Source organism: Plecotus auritus (assembly GCF_963455305.1).
Source record: "Plecotus auritus genome assembly, chromosome: 12".
Lineage (NCBI taxonomy): Eukaryota > Metazoa > Chordata > Mammalia > Chiroptera > Vespertilionidae > Plecotus > Plecotus auritus.
The window spans coordinates 15257488-15275125 of record NC_137778.1 but is presented as its reverse complement, the minus strand read 5'-3'; the positions used below and the strand labels follow the sequence as shown (position 1 = coordinate 15275125).

Genomic DNA, 17638 nt, shown 5'->3' with positions numbered 1-17638 from the left:
ACCAAAAGCCCTGGTGGGGTAACTCAGTTTGTTAGAGCAGTGGTTGGCAAACTCATTAGTCAACAGAGCCAAATATCAACAGTACAATGATTGAAATTTCTTTTGAGAGCCAAATTTTTTAAACTTAAACTTCCTCTAACGCCACTTCTTCAAAATAGACTCGCCCAGACCATGGTATTTTGTGGAAGAGCCACACTCAGGGGCCAAAGAGCCAGCCACATGTGGCTCGCGAGCCGCAGTTTGCCGACCACTGGGTTAGAGCATTGTCCCCATATGCTAAGGCTGCAGGTTCGAGCCCCAGTCAGGGCACATACAGGAATCAACCAATGAATGCATAAGTATGTGGAACGAGAAATCTATGTTTCTCTCTCCTCTTTCTCCCTTCCTCTCTCTACAATCAACAATAAAAATTTAAAAAAGAAAAAGCAGGTCACAACCACTGCTGATCAACAGCAGCAAGGATGACAACTACTTCTTACAGACTTCTGCTGCTGGATACTTACTAAAGCTTGTGCGTACATACCAGAAATAAAAGACCAATCTATAGATTTCTGGACAATTCTAACTGATAACATTATAGATAGATGTAACTTTAAACAGATTTTAATTGATTAAAAAATTTTAATCGACTCTAACCTTAATTTCTTATTTTCATTTTAAAACTCATACAGCTGATAGGGATTATTCTTCAGGAAAAACTAGGTTATCTGGAATTCAAATTTTAATTTCACACTAGGTCATGTGACTATTATTTTTTCAGTAATATATCCATGTAGACACTTCATAAATGCTTTTTGTTGTTGTTGTTAATCCTCACCCCAGGATATTTTTCCATTGATTTTTAGAGAGAGTGGAAGGGAGGAGGAGAGACAAAGAGAAAGAAATATCGATTTGAGAGAGACACATTGATTGGTTGCTTCCCACACGCATCCCAAGCTGGGGATCGAGCCTGCAATCAAGGTACTCCCTCTTGACTGGAATCGAACCTGGGACCCTTCAGTCCACAGGCCAACATTCTATCCACTAAGCCAACCTGGCTGGGGCACTAAATGCTCTTAAAAATGGATATATATTTTACATTCTACCTAAAGATAAACCACTACCTTCAATAAGTTTCTCTGCATTTCTGTTATTCAGATACAGCAAAAATTTCCACTGGGTTTCGGCATTCAGAAGAGAACCTGCTCCCATTACATACTAACTTTTCTGTCACCAAGTTCTGGTGCACCACAACATATGTCACCTGTAAACTGTGTCAGCCTGTATTTCTTTACTCTATACCTTATCAATTTCTGATCAGGAGAGAGGACTGATAGAGGGTGCTGAGTGTTCTGTGTGAAAGGAAGAGAATGTAGCCAAACTAAACTGAGGAAAACTACCGAAGTTGTCGCTGAAATTTTTAGAAACACTAGGTTGCCTGTCCTGCATTTCTCAGAGTGCCAACTCTGACTTACATTACTAAGAGAAGTTTTATAGAAGACTATAGATAGTCTATAGTTTTATAGAAGACAGTCTATAGATAACAGAACCATGAAATGCTAACTTACCAAGAAACCACCAAGATTTGGCACTCCTTCACTATATCAATTTTTATTTTTGAGAGATATATTATCTTCCTTTTATCACTAAAGAAACGAAGGTTCAGGGATACAAAATGCCTTTCTCAGTTACAAAGTTAATATAAGAACCTAAACTTAAACCAATTCTTATGACAACACACTTCAGGTAACTGAATTTAAATGACATTATTCTTCTGTTACTGAGCAGAACAACAACAACAAAACACAGAGCACAGGACAAGTACAGATGAGTATGGAAACAAAAATGAAGAGAAAATAAACATATGGACTTGAGGCAGGAGCCTATCAGACACAACATAGCAGAACAGAAGAATCACAGAGGAGAGACTGAGGATGACAGATAAGCACACAGGAAAATGAGAGCTGCAAAGACATATGAATTTCACACTGTGTAAAAGAAAATGGGCCTTTCAGAGAAAAACTAGTCTCTCAAACATCCTTACCCAAGGATTTCCTTGTAAAACAAAGGGCCTTTGCCCTAGCCAGTTTTGCTCAATGAATAGAGCATCGGCCTGTGAACTGAAGGGTCTCAGGTTCAATTCCCGTCAAGGGCATGTACCTAGGATGCAGGCTCCATCCCCGGCCTGTCAGGGCACGTGCAGGAGACAATCAATCGATGTCTCTCTCACATCGATGTTTCTCTCGCTGTCTCTCCCCCTCCCTTCTACTCTCTCTAAAAATCAATTGAAAAGTATCCTTGGGTGAGGATTAACAAAAAATAAAAATAAAACAAGGGCCTTTGCTCATTTACTCACACACACACAAAAAAAGAGGCATTCTTACCCATAGAACTAATGAAAATCAGTTGCACAAACTAGAATAAAAAGTAGTTTTTCCAATTCTGTTTGAATACAGCTAATGCCTCATCACTGGTTCAACAAAGTAAAATCAATGCTGGAGGAACTGGCCACCTTAGAACACTTCAGTGACAGTATATCTACATCTGTATTTCATGGGAAATTTTAAGGGATCTTTAAAAGTTTTTTTGACTGTACTTGATTTTAATCTCCACATTAGACTCTACTCAGTCACATCTTATGTTCTTATCTCAAGTTCTACCCCACAAACACTCTCTAATAGGCCCTGTGCCACTGTACGCTTGGTCAAGCACACGTAGTTCCATTCAGATTTATCACATTAGAAAGAACATCCAAATCAATCTGAGTCTGCTGGAGTGTGTGTTTGTCGGCACTTCCCTTTCATATTTTTTTTTTTACAACTTTAGTCACATGAAAGAATATGCGTATTTGAGATGGCCTTGGTGGTTATATGTTTTAAGTGCTGATTTATTGTAGTTACTGGTATTTTGTTCTTTTCAGGTATAGCCTACCTTTCTGGCTTATGTTAAGTATTCTAACAACAAAAGGAAACCTTGAGAGAACAGTGATTTATTGTCCTACACGTCTACCACAACTCTGGAGCCACGAGCCTCTCTGTGTACAGTACAAGCCAGGGAATCTGCTCCATTTGCATTTAACCAACCCCCATAAATTTTTCACAAAAACAAGTTATGTGACCCCCACAAGTCAAAAGAATCACCAAATAATAGTAAAAGCCAAAGTCATAGTAAAATTCATAACCACACATTACCTCAATTATGACTGAATTCAAAGCTGTTTAGCAGTTATTGTACCACCAATAATACTAAATGAAAACTGACACATTTGGTCATAGAGTACTAAATGCCCACAGAGATAGCCTTCTCTTAGATGCAACAATTTCTTTCTGTTCCCTAACCTCTTTTCCTTTGTTTTGCAATTTTAAAGGGGAGTACCCAAAAAATTAATCATTCAATCTCTTCAAAACAACACTGTGTGAGTAAATAAGTAAATAAATAAGCCCCTAAGAGTCCTTTATGTTCTAATCAAATGGCTTCTAAAAGATAAAAATACTTTTTTAATATATTTTTTTGTTGATTTCAGAGAGGAAGGGAGAGGGAGAGAGAGATAGAAACATCAATGATGAAAGAGAATCATGGATCAGCTGCCTCCTGCACTCCTCCCACCGGGGAACGGGCTGCAACCCCGGCACGTGCCCGTCACTAGAATCGAACCTGGGACCCCTCAGTCCTCAGGCCAATGTTCTATCCACTGAGCCAAACCAGCTAGGGCAAGATAAAAAGATTTTTAAGGCTCTGGCCAGGTAGCTCAGTTGGTTAGAGCAGTGGTCAGCAAACTCATTAGTCAACAGAGCCAAATATCAACAGTACAACGATTGAAATTTCTTTTGAGAGCCAAATTTTTTAAACTTAAACTTCTTCTAACGCCACTTCTTCAAAATAGACTCACCCAGGCTTTGGTATTTTATGGAAGAGCCACACTCAAGCGGCTCGCGAGCCGCAGTTTGCCGACCACTGGGTTAGAGGGTCATCCTGATACACCATGGTTGTGGGTTCAATCCCCAGTCAGGGCACATACAAGAAGCAACCAATGAATGCCTAAATAAGGTGAACAACAAGTCAAAATTTCTCTCTCTCTCTCTCAAAATAAATAAATAAATAATTTAAAGATTTTTAAAAGCTAGAGATATAATGAAGGAAAGGGAAGAAAGAATTAAAAACAGGGAACCTTATGATATAAAATAAAAAGTTAACACCTCCACAAACAAGAATCTTTTTATCTGCCACACTGGTAAATATGGAAAGCCCCCAACCCCCACAAAGAGTTGTGCTCATTCTTTCACTAGCTATAAGAGAGACATCTTTTTTAAAAATAAATTTTTAATTACTTTTGAGAGAGAGAGGAAGGGAGAGAAAGAAATAGAAACATCGATGAGAAACATCAATCAACTGCCTCCTACATACCCCCTTACTGGGGATCAAGCCCACAATCCCGGCATGTGTCTGACCAGAAATATAAATGGTAACCTCTTGGTGCATGGGACACATTCAACCACTGAGCCACATCAGCTGGGCAAGAGAGCCGCCTTAAGAGAAGTAGCAAATCTGTGGAAGACTCTAAAGTCCAGCAACTGTTTTCTTGATGTTGCATACTGAATCATATATTTTTCCTTTGAGAGGATATAGTGACCAACCGAATTACTGATTATAAGCAGTTAATTCTTCTCAATACTAAAAGTTTCATATAAACTTTTAATGCAGCTCCACCTTAAACATTAAGTTGACTTAGTGAATACCAGAATTAGAAGACTCCATCCATCCCATCTTTCTTTGTGTCTACATTTAAACAATTCAAAGAATGTGTCAAGCAATACTCCCAGAGGAGCCCGTTTCTGGATAACAAAGGAAATCCTCCCCAGCAGTTGGCTTTCTTTATGGAAGCCAGCAAAGTGAAGTTTTCATACCACTTATTCCTATCCCTTTTCAGAGAGATGCCTCAGTTACTGAGCATAATGTTCCAGACATATAGTCATCTCAATGTTTTTTAATTTCAATGCTGTCATAGAACATAACATATAGAAGAGCCTCAAAAAAAATTTTATTGAAAAATGAATGGAAAACTAAATGATTATGCACCAATATTACATGGTCAGATAACAATACCTTCATACCTAGAGATGCTCCAATTACCTATTTCTCTAACTTAAATAATAGTTACATAAAATTCATGCCTGAAAATATATGTAATTATTGTCTTTATCATTTGTGTAATAAGTCAAATACATAAAAAAGGAATAGAGCGGAACAGAACATACAAGTGGCATGGTTAAACAAAAAAGAGAATCTACATTTTAATTTCATTTTATAAAAAAACTGTCAGAACAGTATCAATGAGGAAAATAAGCACAGATATTCTAAGTAATTAAAAAGTATTGTGTAAAATAGAGTGAAGTCTATGAACTCTTTTTATTGTTTGATAATTACAATCTTGGGAAATGTGTTTCTTAATCGTTTGCAAAAATACAATATGCCTATACAATGATCTGGTTATTTTTCAAATAAAACATATTTTGAAACCACTAACGGCAACACAGTAAGTTTCTGAGGAAAAGCAGATGTTGTCAAAACTTCCTAAAAGAGAATAGATACGCTGAACTTCTGTGCATTTTATATACGAGACTCAATGTTTAATTATTAAGGTTTAATTTAAGGTATATTATAGAAAACCATGTAACTCAAGTAACTAAAGCCCTGGCAGGTGTCGCTCAGTTGGCTGGAGTGTCATCCCATGCATGGGAAGGTCGCTGGGTGAATCTCAAGGTACATTCCTAGGCTTCAGGTTCGATCCCCTCCTGTGCCTACGGGAAGCAACTGGTCCATCTCTCTCTCTCTCACTGATGTTTCTCTGTGTGTGTGTCTCTCTCTCAAATTAATTTTAAAAATAACAATAATAATGATTAACTTTCGCAAAGTGTCTACTAACTTGCTAGCACTAAAAGAGCAGTAGTCTTCCACGTTGGTAGTTTTAGTTACCTTTGGTTTATTCTAAAATGCTCAGAGATAACTACATTTCTTCTGATCAGAATCAAGGTTTTTTTCAGTAATCATAGAGATTAAACCAACCCTCTCATTTTAATGTTTCGAAACTGTGTTGCTAAACATAGAAAAATGTGGTGATACTGATGACAGAGCCCATCTAATAAAACACTCTTCGAGAATCCTCATCCATCTCTCTGCTTTTGCTATAGAGCAGCTGTGCCTCACACAGATTCACATGAATGAAAATATTTAGATGAGAAACCACCCACTTAGTTTATTTTCCATATGACTTTCCTGTAATTATTTTGTAAACTGTTCACACAACAATACATAAAAACATCTGCAAAAACAGGTAATTAATGTGTCAGGCCAAACTAATGCATTTTTTATGGTGTCCATGCTTCGTCAACTGTAATTATAACTCTTTTTAAGCAAATGATGATGTGTTTGTTGCAATGTGCAAGTGGTTATTTTAGATGCTCTGTTTACTGTTCATACAATCAGAATAAAAAACTCCACAGCTACTTTACCCCACACAGCAATGCTTTACCTAGTTTTTTGCAAAAGCAAATAAGTGGTTGTCTCTTCCAAGATATATTTTGTAGTAAACATTTTTGGCATTTAACATGAAAGTCTCAACCTAAAAGTTGACACCAAAATAGTCAACAATTCAAGAAACATATGCCAGCAAGTGATTCAGCCAGACTTTCTTCCTTCAGTTGTAACCCTGCAGGAAATACAGCACATAAGTCAATCAGCTGCAGTAGGCTAAACCTCCTGGATATCAGAAGTTTAGAAGGTTCAAAGGTTCATTACTATTGTTTATGTATAGTATACATTCCATCTAAACCCACCAAACACATATATCTTTGACATGAGACCAATGAATGAAGAACCAAATCCTGTCCAAAATAGTTTCATAATTCAGTTTATCCTGCTTGAGTTCTAACTACATGTAATATCATTATAATTATGACTATTATTATACTAGAGGCCCGATGCACGAAATTCGCGCAAGGGGCTTGGCCCTCGCAGCTCAAGCTGCCTTGGCCGGCCCTTGCAGCCCCCGCTTTGTCCGGAAGGTCGTCTGGACAGTCATTCTGCTGTTTTGTCTAATTAGCATATTAGCTCTTTATTATATAAGATAGTAATATTGCATATTAATAATTGTCCTCAAATGGACATTCCTAAAGGCTGGACTTGAGTTTCTTATTTCCATAGTATTTTTTCTGAAGATTATAATAATAAGCATTTTAACTTAAAACATTTTATTTCAGAGTAAAACTACCTTAATTCTAGTAATATATAGAAACTTTGCTTCAGTAGCTACTTTTCTTTCCTATTCCTTTGTGATAGTAAAAAAGACATGAGACAAATAGAAAATAGCAAGATGGCAGACATAAACCCAACTGTATTATTAAATACACTAAGTCTACTGGTATATGGATTAAATATACCAATCAAAAAGCAGAGAGCATGGACTGGGTTTTTTAAATCCTCACCTGAGGATATGTTTGTTTGCTTTTTTATTGATGTTAGAGAGAAAGGGTGGGCGGGGGGGGAGAGAGAGAGAGAGAGGAATATCGATGTGAGAGAGAAACATCAATCAGCTCCAATACACACCCTGACCAGGAATCAAACCCACAATGCTCCAACCGAGTCACCTGGCCAGCGCATAACACTGGATTTTTTATAAAAGGATCCAACTATATCTTGTCTGCAGGAGACAAACTTTGATTCAAAGAAATAAATAGGTTGAAAGTAAAAGGATGGAAAAAAATATATCATAAAAAAGGTAATAAGAGAGGTATAATAGCTATACTAATATCCATCAAAACAAATTTCAAGAAAAAACTTTATATTGTTAAAAAGTTAACTTAATTAAGAAGATATGTTATAAATATGCAAGTATCTAATAAGTGTTTTAAAACAAATGAAACAAAAACTGACAGAAATAATGGAACAGACAACTCAACATTAGTTACAGTGGTCTCAACAACTGCTAAAAGACAGAAAATCAACAATGATGTAGAAAACCTGAGAAACAATATCAACCAACCTAAATTAACTGATATCTATAGAATACTCCACTTAAAAACACCAGAATACACATTCTCCAAGATAGATCATGTGGTAGGCCACAAAACCAGTCCCAAAACAAAATAAAATTTGGGAAATTTACAAATATTTGAAAATTAAAGAAAAAATTTCTAAGTAACCCATGGCTCAAAAAGGAAATCACACTGGAAATTAGAAAATATGTGAAGCTTAATGAAAATATAAACAGCCTTTCTGCCTCTGTGGCCGCCATGACTCCCATGGAAAAGCTCGTGGCGAAGAGGGGGCAAAAAAAAAGAAGCAAGTTCTAAAGTTTACCCTTGACTGCACCCTCCCCTGGAATCATGGACGCTGCCAACTTCGAGTAGTTTCTTCAGGAGAGAATCAAAGTGAATGGAAAAGCTGGGAATCTTGGCGGAGGGGTTGTAACCATTGAAAGAAGAGTAAGGTCACAGTAGCGTCTAAGGTGCCTTTTTCCAAAAGTTATTGCTAACAACAAAGAAAGTTACGAATTGACGAATTGCGTTACTTCCAGATAAACCAGGATGAAGAAGAGGAGGAAGGTAACGATTAAAGATCATTTATCTGGCAAATTTTGTCTGAGTTCTTGAATAAAATTTGGGAACCAAATTGGTGGTTTTCCTTGTATCTCTACAGTATGGATTGAACAGAAAATTGAAATCGTAGTCAAAGGGCTTTCCACTTGGGACGCCACTCACTTTGTCTGGAAATTAGATGTTGGAATCCTACCTTGGCTCCAATTTCACATTTGCTGCTCCTTGCATTGCCTTGAACATGTTGAGGCTTTGCAATTTCATTTGCCATGAAGGCTCTAGCATGTTCTATTTCTATGCAAATTTCCCAAAGCAGAATTGTTTGCATGTTTCACCTCACGAAAGGCGGGGTTTCGTCCACATTTACTGGTAACTGAAGCACCGGTTGCTCTGGCTCTTCCCTGTCATGATGAGATCTATGTAGTAAGTTTATGACTTGCGTTTGCACGTTTTACTTGTTTGTTGCATTGATGTTGCCCTGTAGTAATTCTTTGGTTGTAAAATATTAACGCTGGGCTGAAATTAGCATATACTTTAAAAAAAAAAAAAAGAACTGCTCCCAGATTTTAAAACTTGTAATAAAATGGAAACATTGGTTTTTCTATGCCTTTTTGAACTCTTATAATTGAGTTTTGATCACATTTTATATTAAAGTGGCTAACACGTGGGGAAAAAAAGAAAATATAAACAACATAACAAAATTTATAGGCTGTAACGAAAGCAGTGTTTAGAAGAACATTATATCTTTAAATACCTATGTTGAAAATATCTCAAATCAATAATCTAAATTTCTACCTATCTCTTAAGATAAAAATCTAAAACTATGAAGAGCAACCTATGAATAAAGAGGGGAAGAAGCAGAAACCAGTTAAAATAAAAATATATATATATATAAAGAAATCAAAGTTTTTTTTAAAAAGATCAATAAAGGTCAATATTTTTAAAGTTACACATTTTCATTTCTGAAATACAGCAATTAAAAAAAAGTGACTTGTTTCCCTTTATGAAACACAAACTTACCGCTATCTTTCTCATAAATTCATCCATTCTAAAGCAAACAAGTTGATCCTTTGGGTTTCCTACTATTTGAGTAATTCATTCTAAGGAATAAGCCAAAACTGCTTTTTGCTTTTTGCTTTTTTTAATATATTTTTATTGATTTCAGAGAGGAAGGGAGGGGGGAGAGATAGAAACATCAATGATGAGAGGGAATCATTGATCGGCTGCCTCCTGCACGCCCCCTACTGGGGATTGAGCCTGCAACCCGGCATGTGCCCTTGGCCAGAATCGAACCCGGGATCCTTCAGTCCACAGGCCAATGCTCTATCTACTGAGCCAAACCAGCTAGGACCCAAAACTGCTTTTAAAAGCACGTTGGTATATGTTACTATGAGTGTACAGGAACTAACCACATTCATAGGGCCTGGACATGTTCTAGAACCAACCCTACAATTCTCAGCTAGTCTAAGTGGGAAGAGGAAGAATAGTAAAGACCCAGTAAGAGACCCAGAATGATGTAGTGCCTTAGCATATTAGGTCACAGTTTTTGAAATATGTCTGGACATCCCTGAGTGTCTAGCACACATATAACTAGGGATGGCGTAAACTATAAAAACATAGCTTGGTATTGCTTATTACAGCACTTACCAGGATGAAAATTGCAGAAGACTGTTTGTATCTCTTAGCTGAGACGTAGTATCAGAAACAGTTTACTGGCCAAAAACATCAACAAGACTGCCAAAAAAATTACATAACATCTAGGAACTTTTTCATTTTGAGAGACATACTGTATGCAGGAGGTAGAAAGGGTAAGGGAGCCCTAGCTGGTCTGGCTCAGTGGATAGAGCATCGGCCTGAGGACTGAAGGGTCCTGGGTTCGATTCTACTCAAAGGCACATGCCTGAGTTGCGGCCCGATCCCCAGTAGGGTGTGTGCAGGAGACAGCCAATCAATGATTCCCTCTCATCATTGATGTTTCTATCTCTCTCTCCCTCTCCCTTCCTCTCTGAAATCAATAAAAATATATTTTTTAAAAAAGAAAGAAAGAAAGAAAGGGTAGGGGAAGGAAGGGATCTCATTTTAAAGGGCCATCACTCAATTTTATTTTATATTTTCACAAAAGAAATATTTTATATTTCTTTTCATAGCACGTGGTATATCTAAGCAACAAAAACTTGAATGGTCAACTGGACGGATAGATGGCTGAATGAGCAAACAAACAAGTGGACAAAAAGAAAAAGAATGATTATTCAAAATAAAGTTTAAAATAGATACTAGAAGACTTGTTGCTTCTCCATTTTAAAATGAACACTAATCTAATTAGGGGATAAATGTGTGAGAAGTAGCATGGCATAATGGAAAGAAGACAAGATTTGAACTCAAAGACTTAGACTTAAATCCTGGCTGAAACTCTTACTGGCTTGTGTCATTGAGCAAATTGCTTACTTTGCTTAAGTCTTGGTTTTCTCCACCTGTAACATGAGGATTACAGTAGCTGTCTTACAAACAGAGTAAACCAGCAACTTTCACACCTAGAACAAACAAAACCAGGTCTCAAATCAACTCTGTGGCTCACAATGTAGCCCACAGATGGATGTTACTAACAATGCTCACCATCTGGTAGCTTCCTGTTTTAAATAATTACTCTTGCTAACTAGGTGCCAAGCTTTCAAAATCGTCATATTAAATGTGTGAACCCTCTAAATTTTGGTGTCCTAAAACAAAGTCCAGTATGATCAGCCATAATTCAGCTTACAGGCTTGTTCTGAGAATTAAAAATAACACTAGGAAAACCCCCTTGTACAGGTACAGGCATGTAATAAATAATAAATTATTGTCAAACATTTCATTAATAGCTTTATGGCATTCTTTAGCCACTCTACATTATCACAATTATTCCAGTAACTCCACACTGAGAATACAGAACAATCACACCAGCCACTTACAGAAATATACAAACAAGGCAGAAATGAAAAGACATGTACTGAAACATGCTCTTCGAAGATTCAAGTTGATTTCTTTAATCTGGACTTCTGGATTTTCTCTCTTAAATCCATAAAGACCTGAGGACTTAACACCTTAATTTTAAGAGCCATTTCTAGACTGCCTGAATAAGAAAAGTGTCAGATTCAAAAGGAGAATTCAAAGTTACCACTATCAGGGTATGCTTTTTCTCTGCTGATGGCCAAACAGACGTTGCTATTGTATTTTGCATCTAGTCTCAGCTGTGCAAACATGAGTTAAGTATAAAAAACATCATGCCCTCTTTATCATATCTACAACAACCCAGATAAACTCCTTTAGGATGAATAGTTTAGTTAGGATGAGTAATTTGTATTTAGAGTAACAACATTTGCCACCTCATAAGAACACTGTATAAAAAGCACTCCTACTTAGCTCTTGAAGATTTCTTTCTCTGGATTATCAGATACCCAGAAATACTTATTATCAAGCATGGCAATCTAAACCAAGGTCACAGATAAAAAACTTATAGTAAGAGTTAAATTAAAATGGCTTATAAGGCCCTGACTGGTTTGGATCAGTGGGTGGAGCGTCGGCCTGCGGACTGAAGGGTCCCAGGTTCGAGTCCGGTCAAGGGCATGTACCATGGTTGCGGGCACATCCCCATTAGGGGGTGTGGAAGAGGCAGCTGGTCGATGTTTCTCTCTCAACGATGTTTCTAACTCTCTATCCCTCTCCCTTCCTCTCTGTAAAAAATCAATAAAATATATTTAAAAAATGGCTCACAGGTATTACTGGTTACTGTGATGTTTCGATAACAGTTCTGCCACATTAAAGCAAACTTTCCCCAAGGAAACATCTCTTCTGCTCATAAATGTCAAGTCAGCTCCATTTCCCCCAATTCAAAGAATAATATCCATTATACTCAATATAACACTCAGTGGTGATAAGTTGAAAGCTTTTTCTCTAAAATCAAGAACAAGACAAGTATGCCCACTTTTGCCATTTTATTCAACATAGTACTGGGAAGTCCTAAACAGAGCAATTAGGCAAGAAAAAGAAATAAAAGGCATCCAAGTCAGAAAGGAAGAAATAAAACTGTCTCTATTTGCAGATGACATATTACATATAGAAAATGCTAGACTCTACAAAAAAAAAAAAAACTGTTAGAACTAATAAACAAATTCAGTATAGTTTTGGGATACAAAATCAATATATAAAAATCAATTTTGTTTCTATACACTAACAACTAACTATCAGAAAGAGAAAGTTTAAAAATAATCCCATTTAAAATTACACCCAAAAGAATAAAATATCTAGGAATAAATTTAACAAAAGAGGTGAAAGATCAGTACACTGAAAACTACAAATCATGAGCAGAACACACTGAGACAAAAATAAATGGAAAGATATTCCATGCTCATGAATTAGAATCATTAATATTGTTTAATATGTGCATACTATCCAAAGCAACATACAGATTCAAAGCAATCCCTATCAAAATTCCAATGGCATTTTTTCATAAAAATAGAAAAAAACATCCTAAAATGTGTATGGAACAACAAAAGATCCCAAAACAATCTTGAGAAAGAACAACAAAGCTGGAGGTATCACATTGCCTGATTTCAAACTCTGTTACAAAGCTATAGCAATCAAGAGTATAATAGTGACATAAAACCAGACACACAGGTCAATGGAACAAAACAGAAATCTCAGAAATAAATCCACGCACCCATGGTTAATTAATTTATGACAAAGAAGCCAAGAATATACACTAGAGAAAGGATAGCCTCTTTATTAAATAGGGCTGGGGAAAATGAACAGCCACATGCAAAAGGATGACACCTTACACCATACACAAAAAGGATCCATACCTTACACCATACACAAAAATCAACTCAAAATGGGTTAAAGATCTGAACATAAGACCTGAGAAGAAGACGCAGGGGAGTAAGCTCCTTGGCATCAGCCTTGGCAATGATGTTTTTAATTTGATACCTAAAGCCAAAGCAACAAAAGCAAAAGTGAGTGAGACTATATCAAACTAAAAAGCTCTACACAGCAAAGGACACCATCAAACCAAAAGGTAACCTACCAAATGGGAGACATTTGCAAGTCATATATCTGGTAAGAGGTTAATGTCCAAAATATATAAAGAACACACACAACTTAATAGCACAATAACAAACAATCCGATTTTAAAAATGGGCAGAGAAACAGCAAAGACATTTTCCCAAAGAAGACAAAGATGAAAAAGTACTTAACATCACTAATCATCAGGGAAATCCAAACCAAAACCACAATGAGATATCGCGTCACACCTGTTAGAATGGCTATCATAAAAAAGACAATAGGTAGCAAGTATTTGAGAGGATGTGGAGAAAAGGGGACTCTTGTACACTGTTGGTGGGATTGTTAATTGGTGCAGCCACTATGAAAAACAGTATGGCAGACCCTCAGAAAACTAAAATAGAACTACCATATAGCACAATCCAGCGATTACACTTCTAAGTATACAACCAAAGGAAACAAAATCACTATCTTGAAGAGGTACTTTCACTCCCATGTTTACTGCAGCATTATTTACAACAGCCAAGGAAACAACTTACATATCCACCAACAGATGAATGCCTAAAGAAAACATATGTATACATACACACACACAATGGAATATTATTCAACCATAAATATGAAGGAAATTCTGCCATTTGCAACAGCATAAGTAGAGCTTAGGGACATTATGCTAAGTGAAATATGAAGTCAGAGAAAGACAAATGCTATCTGATCTCACTTATATGTGGAATCTAAAAAGAACTAAACTCATAGAAACAGAGAACATATTGATGGTTGTCAGAGGCAGGGGGTGGAGGGTAGGTGAAATGGGTGAAAGTGGTCAAAAGTTACAGACTTTGATTTACGAGATGTAATATACAACATGGTGACTATAGTTAACAATACTGTATTGTATAGCAAAGTTGCTAAGAAAGTAGATCTTAAAAGTTCTCACCACACAAAAAAATGTATAACTATGTGAGGTGATGGGTGTTAACTTAGTTGGCAAAGTTTGCACAATATATACTTATATCAAATCTTATGCTGTATATCTTTAATTAGATATTATATGTCAATCATGTCAATTAAACTGAGGGGAAAGATTTTTAAATAATGTCCATGTGTCTGTTAAGAGAAGACTCATACTTTTAAATATAATCCCCTGGCCTAGTGGCTCAGCTGGTTGAAGCATCGTCCCATATACCAAAAGGTTGCTAGTTAGATTCCTGGTCAGGACACACACCAGGATGAGGTTTCGATCCCCAGTCACAGCACGTATGTGAGGCAACCAATCAATGTTTCTCTCACTAATCAATATTTCTCTTTCTTTCTTCCTCTCTCTCTAAAATCAATAAACACTTATCCTCAGATGACGATTAAAAAACATTTTTTTTAAATAAATATAATCCATGAACCAGAAGCACTGCTCTGAAATTACTTTTGACACACAATTAAATGTATAACCATGAGGACTGAAACGGAGGTTATTTTACGCATTGGTTAAAAATTAGAATTCTGTGATTATAGTTCCACAGTCTGTATGAACAAAAACTGATCACATTATGAATAAACAAAAGTCTATAAGCAATTAATTTATTATAACTTTTTGGATTCGATGGCACATTAACAACAAAAAACAATCCAGGGCAGTAATGGCTATTGTGGTTTTAGAAAGGCATATGTTAAATAGAAAAAATATGTTTAAATAATAACATTCCTTAAGAAAGAAGTCTAGTTCTAGTGGAAATATAATTCACCACCATAATTACAAAGTAACTAATTAAATGATATATTTTTTATTTGCTGATATGCATTTATAATTCTTATTGTGAAGCAAAGATTTTTATTTTTCTGGTGCCATCAAGTGGTAACATTATGAAGTGTTCTAGAGTTAAATGCAAATAACTTTTAGACAAAAGAATCACACTGATGTCGTTTATGTCAATTAAATAGTAGTGATGTTTTAGCACAAAAATTATCTAAAAAGAAAAGGGAAAAATATCAGAGTCGATTGTTTGCAACTTATTCCTATTTTAAACCCCCAACCCAAAATAACAGCTAAGACAAAGAAAAATGAGTAGATCTTTAAGACCAGAATGCTCCACTAGCAAAAAACAAAAACAAAAAAAACCACTCCAACAGATTATGAAACTATTAGAAAACCAAGTTTGTATTAAAATTATATACATTATCGGTCAAACAAAGAGAAATGCTCCTTCCTGAAACTCCATTAACATGGCTGTAAAATAATTATTTTTAAGGCAAAACCCCACAAGGACAACGAGACTGAGAGAAAAGATAGCAGCAACACAATTTTAGAAGCCAGCAAGGAGATGGATGAGTGGTTACAGACTTGGGGAAACTCCAGAAAGCTGCCCGACTGACATGGCACTAAATCTCTCCCAAAGTTCAGGAGCTGGTGGCTCTAAGTAGCTGTGGACACGAGAGTGAAGGATTAAAAACAAGAAACTTAGTCAAAATCAGTTAAAAAGCAGTTAGGATGCCACTACACACACTTCCTCTTCCACTCCATGCAGCCAAGCATTCATCGTTACACCACATTAAAAGAATGAAGGTACAGCAGAATGCTTCTGGAATACAGGACACAGGCACAGTGAGGGCAGGGAAAGTGTTAATAATACAGGAGATGGTAGTAATCCGAATGGTACTAACAAGTCAAAGATCACACACACAAAAAATAATGAAAATGATAATTTTCTGGAAAGAAAACCACTGGAAGAAGGTCTCATCAACCTTAGATTATTGTGTCCAGGAAGTCATGTAACTAACTGCAGCATGCTTCACTCTGGTTCTATAAGGAAAAGACAAATAATCAAACAAAAACTGATGCTTTAAAAAAAAAAAAAAAGGAAAATTCTACTTATAGACATTCAGCAACATTCAACTCTACATGCCCTGTATCATTCTCATGCATTAGCTGAGAATTTACTGCAACGAAGAACAAAATAGTAGGCAAATCCAAGGACCTTGTGCACTCTTAGTTTAAAAGCCCATTTCATCTCCTCTCTTCAGGCCATTGAGAGTACGTGCACTAAAGAATCTCTGTGAACACTCCTGAGAGAGGTGAAGGCTAGTGACCATTGGCCATGTCAGAGAAAACATACATTATTCAGAATAGAGACTTACAGACTTGTTTTTTAATCCTACTTTGTTGCTTAGTTTATCAAAGTAGAGAATTAAGTGTATCTGATACTGTCATGTAACCAGAAGGAGATAGCCATATTTAGGCCATTTAATCTTCAGTATTTCTCATTTTCAGTCTTTTTTTTTTTAGAGTATTATATATAAGACAAATAGTTATATGTATACATGTTTTTTCCAGATACCAACAAAAGAAACATTAATATACACAAAACTGTACCTTGTACACCTTCTAGAAGTAAATCAACTCCCTTCCTATAAAAATCAGAAGCAGCTTCATAGTCATCTTCTTCTTCCTTCTTTAAAGCCAGCTTTATGAATTCTCCTGCTTTCTCTAAATAATTTCTCTTGCCAAGCTTGGATTTTAAACTGCCAGGAAAGAGGCTACGATTTTCCCGTTCTTCTGTCTTGTTCTGCTCACTGTCATAAGCAACAGCCCCTAGTGCTGAAGGATCCGAAGAAAGATTGAGACCAAAAGTTCTAGTGGGAGAATTTTGGTTGGAAGCCATTCCATCATCTAACTCAACAAGGGAATCCACATCAACAGTAAGAGATATCAGGTCACTGTCACTGGAGAAGCCTGGAAATACAATCATAATAGTAAACATATTAAATTGAGAATCAACCAAACAATACAAATCATGCTAATAATTTTTTCATCTATCAAAGTCAATTAGGAAGGCTGTAATTTACTGATGAAGTCAGTGTCTAGCAATTTGTTTTAGCATAGTTCGTTCATTTTTTCCCAATACTTGTATTTTTTATTTTTTAATCCTCACCCAAGGATATGTTTATTGATTTTTAGAGAAAGACAGAAAGAAGTGACAGAAACATCAACAGGTTGCCTCCCCTCTGCAGCTGGACCAGGGATTGAACCCACAACCCAGGTATGT

General features: G+C 36.3%; 1 protein-coding gene across 3 annotated transcripts in view; it reads right to left on the bottom strand.

The window, feature by feature from the left end:
* Positions 1–17638, bottom strand: part of RPS6KC1 (ribosomal protein S6 kinase C1) — a 134936-nt gene that overhangs the window by 77791 nt on the left and 39507 nt on the right. For all 3 annotated transcript variants that reach the window (XM_080647944.1, XM_080647945.1, XM_080647946.1), the window contains one exon: positions 16966–17325. In XM_080647944.1, coding sequence (XP_080504070.1) covers positions 16966–17325 — 360 coding nt within the window. The remainder of the gene's footprint in view (positions 1–16965; positions 17326–17638) is intronic.